At 46.2% G+C, this 14,218-nt stretch overlaps 1 protein-coding gene across 1 annotated transcript in view; it reads right to left on the bottom strand.

Moving 5' to 3' along the window:
* CAPN8 (calpain 8) overlaps positions 1-7,608 on the bottom strand; it is a 73,472-nt gene extending 65,864 nt beyond the window's left edge. Inside the window, exon 1 of the mRNA XM_003814894.5 lies at positions 7,372-7,608. Coding sequence (XP_003814942.3) covers positions 7,372-7,608 — 237 coding nt within the window. The remainder of the gene's footprint in view (positions 1-7,371) is intronic.
* Between the last annotated feature and the right edge of the window lie 6,610 nt (positions 7,609-14,218).

Raw genomic sequence — 14,218 nt, 5'->3', positions numbered from 1 at the left:
ACCCCTGGCTCTTGGTCCTCAACCCTCTGAGATTATCCCATTTCATACAGCAGTAACACCCCTAAGCATTCTTCTCTCAGTGACATCATTCGACCCCATGGCTTCAACTATTAACTGCAGAATATGCTGATGCTTCCAAAATAACTCCCTGAGCTGTATCTTCAATTACCTGTGTCACATTGCTCATTTTTCTTTAGATTCATATCTAATAGGCCTCCCAAGTTCTGCTAAAATGTTGAGTTTGGGTTGGAAGACAGAGTCATTGGCAAAGGCTACAGACAATTACAAGTGAAATATACAGAATGGTGCTAAGTGGTTTGTAGGTAGATGGAATGTCCATTTTACTACGTGGTACTCAGTATAATTCAAAAAATGCCCCCACCCCAGAAAAACACATACACACACACCAAGGAATGTCATGACTAATATGTTGCATGAATCTTTCAGGGACCACAGAAAGTCCCCAGCTTTGGGCTGGGCATGGTGGCTTACGTCTGTAATCCCAGCACTTTGGGAGGCCAAGGTGGGCTGATCACTTGAGGTCAGGAGTTTGAGACCAGCCCAGCCAACGTGGTGAAATCCCATCTCTACAAATAAAAATGCAAAAACTAGCCAGGCATGGTGGTGTGCACCTGTAATCCCAGCTACCCAGGAGGCTGAGGCATAAGAATTGTTTGAAACCAGGAGGCGGAGGTTGCAGTGAGCCAAGATCGCGCCACCGCACTCCAGCCTGGGTGATGGAGTGAAATTCTGTCTCAAAAAAGAAAAAGAAAAAGAAAATCCCCAGCTTTGCGAGGAGATTCCATCTCACTACGATGCCCAAAGAACTTACCCCAAATCTCTCCATTACTAAGTTCCTGTTGAAGCACAGATCAGAGATACAAAGTAATTGGGAGTCAGAGAGGTTTTAAAGAGGCAGGATTCTGTGAAGAGGCAGCCTCCCACCTACCCACACTTAGAACCCTTTTTTATCTTTCCTAATAACAATCATGTCTTTTTAGTAACCCTGTTTTCTATTACTCAAGCGAGGATCTCAAAACACTCCATAAATACAAATTACTCTAACCTAGGATCAGCCTCTGATGACCAGGCCTAAGGAAATACAGGTATCAGTCAAGAATCCAAGGCAGAAAGTGACTGAAACCCACACTGTCTCAGTGATGATGGCTGTTTGGCCACACTGCTCTCCTAGAGCGTTAACCATGTCTGATAGCTTTGGTTTGCACTTTAGGAGCTCTGGTTTTTAGAACCCCCAGAGATGCTGCCATCTTCACCATCATCATCTTCAAGTATAGCCACATTGCTTGACCCAGCACCTCCATCCCTCTGTGATCTGGCCCCACTGGATGTTTCCAGCTTTGTCTGTCAGTTTCCCACAGTGAGTGATTATCACTCTTTTCCCATCACAGTGGACTCCCACCTTCCTCTGAATACACTTGCTCCTGATGCACTGCCACAACCCAGTACCTCTGCCCACACCTGCGCCTTCTCTTCAGTCTCTATCCCGATTCTCTTCCACCAACAATCCCAACTCAAACGTCTCCGGTAATTAACCTGCCCCAATTTCACTGTCAAATTTAACTGCTTCTTCCCCTGAACTCCCATACATTGTGTTCATATTTCTATTTATTTCACTCTCTGGATATTCCGTCTTGTAATAACAGCTAGATTTCCTTATTCAAGCATCCCAATAACCAAAGCCTCCAAAAAACAGTGAAGTGGGTAATATTATTATCCCCATTTTATGGAAGAGGAAACTGAGTCTTGGGGTCGTTAGTCATGGTTCCTCAGCTAGCAAATGGCCAGAGGGGACCAGAAACCTGATCTACCTGACACACAAGCTCATGCTCTTAACCACTCTATGGCCTGCCAGCTGTCCATTTGTCCGTATGTCTCTCCCTGATGAGCCAAAGCTCCACAAAGATTCCTCTCCAGCACCTGAACACAACCAGCACGCAATAAATCATGGCTAAACTGAAAACTCCAGATTCACTCCAGATGTAGCAGCTGAAGAAACAGTGGAAGCTCCAAGCTGAGGCCTGTCACCCTCATCCTTATCCTAACCTCCCAACAATTCATCCCCTTGACATTTCTCTTAAACTAGGTCCTTACTATGCAGCTGACATCACTTCATTGCTGTCTTGCTGTATTTCTCCTTAAGATCAATAAACCACTTAATTGCCAAAAAGTGGACACTTCAGGGAAGAATATCATTGACTGCACTGCACCAGGGCCTGCTCATGCTGGGCATTCCTCAAACCACAGGACCTGGGCTGGGCATTAACCAAGCACAGAGGGGAAGCCAGAAAATAAGGAGGCAAAAATCTACCTGCTAAGAACACCCCCGATCTCGCATAGCCAACCATGCTGTTTGTGGTAGGATTGTTCTTGCCCAACCCTAAATTGTCTCAGGATTGTGAATAACCAAAAGTTCATCCTGAGAACCTATGCTTGACCTTGAGCCCTTCCTCTGGGCAAACTTGTCCTGAAACCCTTGGGACAAGAGCTCAAGCAAATCTTTGCTCAATTGCTTATGAATAGGCAGAAACGCCCAGCAGGGGCAGGATGTCAAATGATGTGATTTCAGAAAATATCTAAGTATCAATCTTTATTTTATTATTGAGAGGACAAAAACATGTGTACATACATGTTCAACCCATCTCATCTGCTTTCCCCCAAAGGGCGGTAGAAATTAACGTCTGTGTGGGAACCAGGATCATATGAGTCACATTTAGGCAGTGGACTTAAAGCCCCCAACACTGAAGAAGTACAAAATCACCCTCAAAAGCAGCAGTGAAATAAAAAAGCAAACGACACAATTAAAAATGGGCAAAGGGGCTGGGCACAGTAGCTCACACCTGTAATCCCAACATTTTGGGAGGCCGAGGCAGGTGGGTCACTTGAGACCAGGAGTTTGAGACCAGCCTCGCCAACATGGCAAAACCCAATCTGTACTAAAAACACAAAAAATTAGCCAAACATGGTGGCAGGAGCCTGTGGTCACAGTTACTTGGGAGGCTGGGACACGAGAATCACTTGATTCTAGGAGGCAGAGGTTGCAGTGAGCCATGATTGAACCACTGCAGTCCAGCCTAGGCAACAGAGTGAGACCCTGTCTTAAAAAAAAAAAAAAAAAAAAAAAAGGCAAAGAACTTGGATAGATGTTTCTCCAAAGATGATCTACAAATGGTCAATAAGCACATGAAAAGATGCTCACCATCACTGATCTTTGGGGAAATGCAAATCAAAACCACAATGAAATGTCACCTCACACCCATTAGAATGGCTACTATCAAAAAACAGAAAATGGCTGAGTGCAGTGGCTCACACCTGTAATCCTAGCACTTTGGGAGGCCAAGGTGGGCAGATCAACTGAGGTCAGGAGTTCAAGACCAGCCTGGCCAACATGGCAAAACCCTGTCTCTACTAAAAATATAAAAATTCGTTGGGCATTGTTACGAGTGCCTGTAATCCCAGCTACTCGGCAGTCTGAAGCAGGAGAATCACTGGAACCCGAGGGGCAGAGGTTACAGTGAGCCGAATTCGCACCATTGTACTCCGGCCTGGGTGACAAGACAAGAGTGAAACTCCATCTCAAAAAAGAAAAAAAATGAAAGAAAATAACAAACATTGGCAAGGATGTGGAGAAATAGGAACACTGTGCACTGCTGGTGGGAATGCAAAATGGTGCAACCACTATATAAAACAGCACTGTGGTTCCTCAAAAACTTGAACGTAGAACTGCCATATGATCCAGCCATGGGTCATATCTTTTGGGTATATAACAAAAAGAACTGGAAGCAGGGTCTCAAAGAGAAGTTTGTATGCCCATGTTTGTAGCAGCATGATTCACAATAACCAAAAGTGGAAGCAACCCAAGACCAACAATGGACAAATGAATAAACAAAATGTGGTCTATACACACCACAGAATACTATTCAACCTTTGAAAGGAAGGAAATTTTGACATATGCCACAACATGGATGAATCTTTAGGATATTATGCTAAGTGAGTTATGCCAGTCACAAAAGGACAAATACTGTATAATTCCACTTATATGAGGTACCTAACATAATCAAATTCAAAGAGACAGAAAGGAGAACAGTTGTCAGAAATTGGGGAGAAGGGCCAGGTGTAGTGGCTCACACCTGTAATCCCAGCACTTTGGGAGGCTGAGGTGATTGAATCACTTGAGGTCAGGAGTTCCAGACCATCCTGGCCAACATGGCAACACCCGATCTCTACTAAAGGTACAAAAAATTAGCCAGGCTTGGTGGCAGGTGCCTGTAATCCCAGCTACTCAGGAGGCTGAGGCAGGAGAATCGCTTGAACTCGGGAGGCAGAGGTTGCAGGGAGCCAAGATCGCGCCACAGCACTCCAGCCTGGGCAACAGAGAAAGACTCTATCTCAAACAAAAAAAAAGAAAGAAAGAAAAAGAAAAAAGAAAAGAAAGGAAACGAAATTCGGGGAAGAATGAATGGGGAGTTTTTAAATGTGTATTTAGTTTCTGTTTTGCAAGATAAAAACAATTTCTGGTGATGGAGGGTGGTGATGGTTGCATAGCAATGGGAATGTACTTAATGCCACTGAACTGTGCATTTAGAAGGGGTTAAGATGGCAAATTTTATGTTATGTGTATCATACCACAATTTAAAAATAAATGAGTAAATGCAACAAATGAACTTACAATGCACCACATTTCTGGATACCCTGATCTCTTTGCAAACCCTTGAAAGGCCTCTTGGGAGGAAAAAATAATAATGAAGCATTTAGGATCAGGCTAATTTTCTCAGCATTCAATGCATGTTCCTCATAGAGATAGGATCAGAATCTTTACTGATTCAGGAGTCTATTCAATAACTGTAAGATCTTAGAGGATAAGTCTGCCTTCTCTAATGTACCCTTGTGGTATGTGAGCATGAGCCTGCCCAAAAGCAGCTGTGTGATAATTTTTCACTGATGATTAGGGAAGGAGAGGTTAAATTTTGACACACATTTATTTACTCAACACGCACTTGAAAACTCCAAATAGGAGTCCTTCAATTGCACCTTCCGCATTACTCAGGTTCTACTGCCTCATGCTCTGAATTTTACTTCCTCCTTTGACAGCCACAAATCAGCACATCCAGTCTACAATTACCGCATTTCCACAGACCACGAGGACAGGTGAAGACATAGTTTGGGGAAGAACAGGCTATGTGGTTAAGAAGGTAAAGTCTCTAAGGATTTCAAAGAAAGGAGAAAAACTAAGCAAAGGTTAACTGATACCTGACTTTGGTCTCTAAAGGAAAATTTTCTCCCCCTCCTTCCTCTCCCCCAAGACCCTTGGGATCTGCAATGGTACCCCTCCCTAAGGCTTTTCACCACCCAGTTGTGACAACCCAGGTTCCCATGGCCCATCATTTATGCCTCTGTAGAGTTCTTACTTCATTCTGCCTTGGGCATCTGTCCTTTATTCACACCTGTGTCTCCCCACACTTTCCATCAGAGCTGAGACCACAGCTCCTTCCTCAGTTTCTCCCTGACCACCTTTCCAATCAGTGCAGAGCCCATGCCTGGCACAAAATGGAAGCTCAAAAAAACTGTCTGTTGAAATGAAATGTGGCTGTCTTGAAATTAGAATAAAAACCATTACTCCCAATCTGGATTTTATCAACATACCAGGGTAACCCTATAGGTTTCAGAGGGGAATGGGAAGATGAACCACGGTGGGCGGGAGGGCAGCATGGCCAAGGAGTTATTCTCAGAGATGAAAACTGTTAGGCAAAATCAGCAGGATCAAAGCAAAAAGGGTAGAGGTAGCTAGCTGGAGTTAAATAGTGATTTTGACCATTTTAGAAGAAGTACTCTCCCTTTGTCTTCCTGTTTCAACCACTGCCAAGAAAATAGGAACCCTGACTTGATTTCCCTATCATGGTTTAGAAGACAAAAGGTGCCCAGGTCATTTCATAGCCCCTCTCCTGAGACGTTGTTATGAGCTCTGTTGAACAGAGCACTTTGTATGGATGAGCTCAATTCTCACAACCACTCTGTATGGGAGAGGTTCTCATCCCTGAGGAATCACTTGACAAGGGTCACATAGTGATAGGTCATGGGTCTAGGTTTTGGGAGGACTGTTCTCCATCCCTTGCCCTTGAGCTTTGGGTAGTATCAGTAACCGCATCCAGGAGCCTCTGCCTTCCGTCTGCATCCACAGAGCCCCAGCTCCCACCTCTCCACTCACCAGCCCTGATGGAATAATGTCAATTCATGACCTTGCGCAACCGTGCACCTTTCAGCAATGATGTTGTCACAATTTACCTGCCAGCTGATTGCATCCAGCACTGAGTTGTTCCATTGTGCACTGGCCCAGGGACCATATGCAGTAATAACAACTACGTATTCTGCATCTATTATGTTCTGGGCACTATGCTCTGAGATTTATCTCTAATTCTCATACCAACCCTGAAAAATAAGGTGCCAGTAAATGCCATTTTACAGATGAGAAAACTAAGGCTCACAGAGTTTACCGGCCCAAAACAACACAGGCAGAGCTAGGATTCAAATCTATCTTACCTAGTTCCAAAGCTCATCCATGCTCTTCTCTCTATACCTCACCATCTCTGAACAAGAGTTCAGGCTGGGTGTAGTGGCTCACATCTGTAATCCTAACACTTTGGGAGGCTGAGGTGGGCAGATGGCTTAAGCCCAGGAGTCCAAGACCACCCTGGGCAACACAGCACAACCCTGTCTCTACAAAAATATGTAAACATTAGCTGGGTGTGGTGGCACGTGCCTATAATCCCAGCTACTTGGGAGGTTAAGGTAGGAAAATCACCTGAGCCCAGGAAGGTTGAGGTTGCAGTGCACTGTGATGGCACCACTGCACTCCAGTCTGGGTGACAGAGTGAGACTCTGCCTCAAAAAAAATAAGAGTTCAAAAGGTGATGGGGGGGCCAGATGCAGTGGCTCATGCCTGCTATCCCAGCACTTTGGAAGGCTGAGGCAGGTGGATCACCTGAGGTTGGGAGTTTGAGACCAGACTGACCAACATGGAGAAACCTCGTCTCTACTAAAAATACAAAATTAGCCAGACATGGTGGCACATGCCTGTAATCCCAGCTACTCGGGAGGCTGCGGCAGGAGAATCGCTCAAGCCCAGGAGGTAGAGGTTGCAGTGAGCTGAGATCATGCCATTGCACTCCAGCCTGGGTGACAGAGCAAGACTCCATCTCAAAAAAATAAAATTTAAAAAGGTGGTGGTGGAGGGATCTGAAATATGAGATCCAGACACTTAGGATCCACAGCCTCAACTTCTCCCTCAGTTCCTCCTGATCAGATGTAAGGCCCCTCCACCTTGTATGTCACTCAACAGCAAGCCCGCTTCCTTACCGTGGGCCGCTTCCAGATGATGCCTTGAGTTTGCAGAGAGCCTGGTCCAAGATCCTTGTAGCCCAAAGCTGATGGACATGCTGGGAACTCGGGGTCCTTAAATAGGACCCCTGAGTCCAAGCACTCTTGCCTCAGGGTCTTGAAATCCTGGCCCAAGTACTTCAAAGCGTTTTGGTTGGAGCCAAGACCTTGAGTGGCTGCCCGCTGCCTAGATACACCAGCTGCCTGGGCTGCCATGGCCGTGGGCTCTGTAGGGTGGACAGAAGGGCAGGGCTGCACTGTACTCTCAGACACCTGCTCCACTGGGAGGGGAGCTATAAGGCACTAAGGGAGGTGGAGCAGACAAACATTTCACCTGAGGCCCTGTTCCAGAAGGAAGTGAGTCATGGCCAGGGACAAATATGTACCCAAGGTCCCGGCCAATCTGCCCCACCTTCTTCTTCTGCCTTTTGCAAATAATTTGGGGTCTGGGAACTTTCCAGGGCCCATCCCAGGCCATTAGCCTAAGAAATCCATTAGGATCTTGACCCCACCCCGGCATTCCCTCCACACACCTCTTTGCAAGACCTGCTTACCTTGCATCAAGCCCATTGACTGAGATGAGAAGGTTTATTGTGCAGCTTGAAGCAAATATTCATCAAGGAATTGGAGGCATGGCTCTGAGCAGGAAGAAGGCAAGTAGTTACAGGGGCCTCCTTTCCTGCCAGAAATGTTTTGATGCATATTTCCTAGGAAGGCAAAAAATACCAGAGAGTAGTGATTCACAGGCCAGATTTGGAATAAGCCTGACTGGAGGAGGTTCCACCTGTGAGTGAACGCTTTGGCCTCTGACTGCCTCGGTTTCTATCCCAGCTCCCCCAGTAATTTGCTCTGTCATGTTGGGCAAGTTATTTAACCTCTTTTCTCCTAAGTTTTTTTATCTATAAACTGGAAGAGCATAGGAGAGCCTACCACAAAGGGTTGTTCGGAAGAGTGATGAGATAGTACATGTCATCTGCTTAGAACAGTATGAAGTAACATTCAGTGAATGTCAGGTATCACTATTCCTTGAAGCCAGGATTCCCAGAAAGGCCTTGGAGTCAGGAGCCTTGATTCCAATCTCAGAAGTGAGTTACAAGCTGTATGACCTTGGATTAGTCACTTCTCTCTGGGCTCCAGTTTCCTACATCTGGTCTACCCGAAGGATGTCAACCACACCAATGCTTGTTGAACTTCAGTGTTTGTGGCACACTAGAAAATGGTCCCCCAAGGATACTAGGTCCTCATCTTGAGAACCTGTAAATAGTCCCTTATCTGGGAAAAGGGGTTTTGCTGCTATGACTAAGTTAAGGATCTCGAGATGGGAAGATTATCCTGACCCTAAATACACAAGTGTCCTAAGAGGAAGGCAGAAGAAGATTTGACAATAGACAAAAAGGAGAGGTGATGAAATGAGGCAGGCAGAGGTTAGCGAGATCCTGCCCCACTCCAGGGAACACCAGCAGCCACAGGAGCTGGAAGGGGCAAGAATGGATTCTCCCCTAGAGCCGCTGGAGGGATGTGGGCCTTCCGACACCTCGATTTCACAGCCTTGGGACTTCTGGCCTCCAGAACGGTGACAGAATACATGTATGTTGTTCTAAGCCACCATATTTGTGGTCATTTTTTACAGAAGACGCAGGAAACAAATATAGTGTGCAGAAGAATCCCCTGGAGCACTCGCTCAAAATGCTGATTCCCTAATAGGTGCTACCACAAATCCTCCACCCCCATCCCTCCCAAAAAAGAGTTCTAATTCAGGAGGTCTGAAGTAATACCCAGGAATCTGCAGTTTTTAAACCAGTACCACAGAGATGATGCTAATACAAGGATCCAGGGATGCCCTCTGAGAAGCTCTGGACCAGCCGACCTCTGAGGCCTCCAACTCTGACCTTCTAAGCCAGTGACAGTCCACGTGTTAAGCACTTAGCTAGGTGGGTAGGTCTGAGCAAGTAGAAAGAAGGGTTGCTCCCAGGTGTTCAGAAAAACATGTGGTTTCCCAGGTTTCATCAGAAACTCAAGGCCAGGCCAGGCATGGTGGCTCAGATCTGTAATCTCAGCACTTTGGGAGGCTGAGGCAGGAGGATTGCTTGAGCCCAGGAGTTCAAGACCAGCCTGGGCAACATAACAAGACCCAATCTCTAAAAAAAAAAAATGAAAAATTAGCTGGGCAGGGTGGTGCATGCCTGTAGTCCCAGCTACTCAATTGGCTGAGGTAGGAGGATCACTTGAGCCCAGGAGGTCAGGTCAAGGCTGCAGTGAGTCACCCACTCCAGCCTGGGTGACAGAGTGATGAAACCCTGCCTGAAAAAAAAAAAGAAAGAAAGAAAGAAAAAGAAATTCAAGGCCAAAATGGCCTTCAGAGGCTAAAGCTAGCCTCAGAAAGACTATGGTCCATGCCCCCTTGGGGACCCCGTCTTCCTTCCCTCAACATCACTTTCCCGTTGATTCCACATCTGCCCACTATTAAGCTCATCTAGTGTTCACAGTTACATTTTCACCGGCCCACACAGTTGACACTGTCTCACTTGGGTGGCCCCAACCACCCCTAAAACCAGAACCACAACTCCATTCAGTCAAAACAGAATGGTCATTGCAAATCTTGGCTGTGTCACTGCCAAGCTTAAAACCTCCAATGGCTGCCCACTGTTCCTGGGAGAAGAGTAAGGGGGATTTTGCACAGCCCATTAGACCTTGAGCAGCTGGCCCTGCCTGCCTTTCCTCCTGCTCCATTCTCCCCTCCTGGCTTTCTTTCCATTCCTGGAATGTTGTGTTCTGTCCTGCTTCAGGGCTTGATACCTTCTGTGCCCTCCACCTGAAATGTTCTTCTCCCCACCCCAGCCCTGTTCATCCAGTAGACCTGGGTGCCCCAGAAAAGGTTTTCTGGACAACTCCACACCTCATACTAAGCCATTTTCCCCTCTTATATGCTCTCATAGCAACCTGCAAGACCCTGTCCCGCACCGATTCCTGTAATCATTTAATTAATGCCTCTCCACCCCATAAGGCGCTGATCTCCACGAGGACAATTACCCCTGTTTGTTTTACTCATTGTTGTATTCCTGAACCCTAGAAAGCTCCTGGAACATAGTAGGGACTCAATAAATATTTGTTGCATGAATATACACCTACAGGTATGAGATGTGCTGTGGATAAACGTGCACCAGGTATAATGGACATGACACCTTCCGGCAGGGTCATTAGCTCATTAACAAGGATCCTGTGGGATTGTTTTTCTTGCCTCTTTCTCCCCTACACCTCCCAGAAACATTCTCCTTAGACTGACTAAAATGAACAAGCCCTTCCTCCATCCAATCGCAGAATAAGCACAGCTGGTAATTTTCCTTCTGCACAAGGGAACTCCTTCGAGGTTAGCAATCTCCTTCCTACCCCACCTGCCTGAATTACCTCGCTCCCACATCCAGATGCTGTGCAAACAAACCCTTCCTCATCGAGGCTGGCAGGTCTGAGCCACTGAAAATAGAGCCTTCCTTGTATCCAGGCACAAAAAGAACAAGTGGAGTTGAGAAGTCTCTGCTCCCCAGCGCCTCATGAGCAGACAGCAAACATCTATGTGTTCTCCAGCCAGGTACCCAGGAGGAAGCAGCCTGCATCCACTGTCTCTGTCCACCTGGACAGATGTCTCTCCAGCCTCACACCCCAGGCACCACAGGAACCAGTGCCAGCTCCTTGCCAGGCAGCCTGAGGATCCACTAAGAGGTTGATGAGGGTGTGCAGACACAACTGACACACGCCTGGCAGCACCTCCTTAATAAGAACACTTCTCGGCAAAGAGCCCGGGTGAATGCTGCCTCTTCTCTGTGCACACCAGCCAAGTGGGGATGCTGAGCTGTATCTATACATGGCTCCTCTCAGTCAAAAGGATCAAGGCTGTATTATCCCCTTAGAAAGGAAGATAAATCACCCTGGTTGCACCCAGGGGTCCAAGTGTTCTTTTCAGATGATTAAAGTTTGCAAAGCTTGTTGTCTTGCATAACTATAACTTCAGGGAAAAGATGGGCGCAAGCTAACTGCAGAATTCTCTCTCCTGGGCCTGACAGTTTCAGAATGCTAAGGCAAGCAGGGGTTGAATCCAGTGTCAAGAGGATTACAGAGTTCTCATACACTGCTGGTGGGAATGTAAAATGGTGCCACTGTTTTGGAAAGCAGTCCAGCAGTTTCTCAAAATGCTAAACATAGAATTACACAGTAACTCTGAGTAACATCCCACTTCAAGGGTTGAAAGAGAATTGAAAGCATATGTCTACACAAAAACGTGTACATAAATGCCCATAGGAGCATTATTCATAATAGCCAAAAAGTGGAAACAACCTAAATGCCCATCAATGGACAAATGGATAAACAAAATGTGGTATATGCATATGATGGAATATTATTCAGCCATAAAGGGAGTCCATAAAAGGAGCGAGATACTGTTACATGCTACAACATAGATGGATCTTAAAGACATGCAAAGTAAAAGAAGCTAATGACAAAAGGCCATACATTGTATAATTCCAGTTTTATGAAATGCCTAGAATTGCAAAGCCATAGGGAAAGAAAGCAGAGTCGTGGTTGCCAGGGATTGGGAAGTGGGGCTGACTCTAATAGTTACAAGGTTTCTTTTTTGGGGTGATGAAATTATTATGGAATGAGATGGTGGTGATAGTTGCACAACCAGAAGTCACATTTTAGGCCAGTCACAGTGGCTTACACCTGCAATCCCAGCACTTTTTCAAGCTGAGCTGAGAGCATCGCTTGAGCCCAGGAGGTTGAGGCTGCCGTGGGCTATGGTTGCACCACTGTACTCTCATCTGGATGAGCAAGCGAGACCTGTCTCAAATAAATAAATAAATATCACACTTTAAATGTACACTTTGGCGATGTTTATGTTATGTGAGTTATATCTCAATTTTAAAATTGAAAAGGAGAAAAAAAGGCATTACAGAGGGGAAGGCTGGCTATGATACAAGCATTGGTAGGTGGTCTCTAAGGAAGAGATTGGCTTCCCGTCTGCCCAGGATATCAAGTGCCCAGCACATGCAAACAGTTCTAGAGCTGTAAGAGCAAACCCTACCTAACCAGAAGCCTGGATGAGTTGAGATGTGTGGGCTCATTCTCTCTCCAGGTCTGCAGGATCGCTCATGGCATCTTAGGGGTCACAGCTCAGGCCTTCATCCTGGCAGGAAAGGGCTCGGTCAAGGCCAGTTGGGAGGCCAGCTGAGACTGCCCCCTAGAGGCCTACAGATCCTGTTGACCTGGTATGACTAAGTAATGCGGCAACAACTCACATTTGAATAGAATGCAAGGTCTACATAGCACTTTCCTGCCATGGCTGCTTAGAGATTCATGACAAGTCTGTAAGAAAGATCATATTGTCAGGCTACCCCAAGGTCACTCAAGTAGCAAACTTGAGCCCAAGTCTTCTGATTTTAATTCCCATGCTCTTTTTAAGGCACGCTACCCACACATACCAACAGGGAGATCCGATCTGGGCAGTAGGCTGTGAGACGTGATGCCTAAAAGGAAGAAATCCAATGACTCACTCAGCCCTCCATCTGCAAGCCATCTCTGTGCCAACACTCCACTGGGCAGGGGTCAATGCTCGTAGGAGGATAAAAGGACAAATAGAGGCCAGACGCATTTGTTCAGGCCTGCAATCCCAGCACTTTGGGAGGACAAGGCAGGCAGATGACTTGAGCCCAGCAGTTCCAGACCAGCCTGAGCAACGTGGTGAAACTCCATCTCTATAAAAAATTCAAAAAATTAGCCAGGCATGGTGGCAGGCACCTGTAATACCAGCTACTCAAGAGACTGAGGCAGAAGAATTGCTTGAACCCAGGAGGTGGAGGTTTCAGAGAGCTGAGATCGCGCCACTGCACTCCGGCCTAGGTGGCAGAGCAAGACCTTGTCTCAAGAAAAAGAAAAAAGAAAAGAAAAGAAAAAATCGAAAGACAAATAGACACCATGCCTGCCCACAAAGAACTTCCATGCAGTGGAAAGACCGGGCAATGCTCAAAGAAAGAGTGGTTGATTCTGAGGATGATGAGTGATAAGGAGGGCTTCATGGAAGAGGTGGCCTTCCAGTTAGATCTGTAGGATAAGGTGCTTGAAGGATGATGATTTTGAAAGAAGGCAGTGTAAAAAGGGCATTGGAGTCAAGGAGAACAGCAAGAAAATGGCAAGAAGGAACAGCTCTGCACACAGTGCCAACAGAATATTAATTATCTAGAATGAGATCATTCTAGATCACTCACTCCTGGAGTGAGGCAGGAGGCAAACAACAAGAGGAAAAGACACTGGGGGCCTTGAATGCCATCCTAAATGGATGTGGACTTCTTCTCTATAGTTAGGGTGCAGTTGCTGTGAAACAAGCAAGAATCGATGATGGCTTAATTCAGGTAGTGGCACTGGGGCTGGGCAGGTAGGGAGAGGAGTTCCGAAGTTTACCTCCTCTGTGAGTCCCAGAGGCTGGGGATGAGTGTGGAGGAAGGGAAGACACAGCCAGGATACCTCTTGTGATCTTGTGATTTAATAAGAAATAAGTATTTTGGTCTTTGTCCTCAGTTCCTGGCACAAAGCTTCTAAAATCTTTGTAATTTCCTGGGTGATAAATGTGCTAGGAGCATCTTTTGTTGTAATATTTGGTCTTTGACTCTAGTTCCTGACAGAGCTCCTAAATCCCTGGAATTTCCTGGGAATAGAAGAGTCTTTTGTTCTAATAAGGTGACTCTTGTGGGCTCCTGAATGGGGGCTAGTCACAAGAAAGACCAAGCCATGATTAGAAGCTTGGAAAAAGCCAGGCAAGTTGCTTCACAACTGTAATCCC

The sequence above is a fragment of the Pan paniscus genome, chromosome 1, assembly GCF_029289425.2.
Source record: "Pan paniscus chromosome 1, NHGRI_mPanPan1-v2.0_pri, whole genome shotgun sequence".
In the NCBI taxonomy this organism is placed as follows: domain Eukaryota; kingdom Metazoa; phylum Chordata; class Mammalia; order Primates; family Hominidae; genus Pan; species Pan paniscus.
The sequence above is the reverse complement of the archived record's forward strand: the minus strand, read 5'-3'. Positions and strand labels throughout refer to the sequence as shown.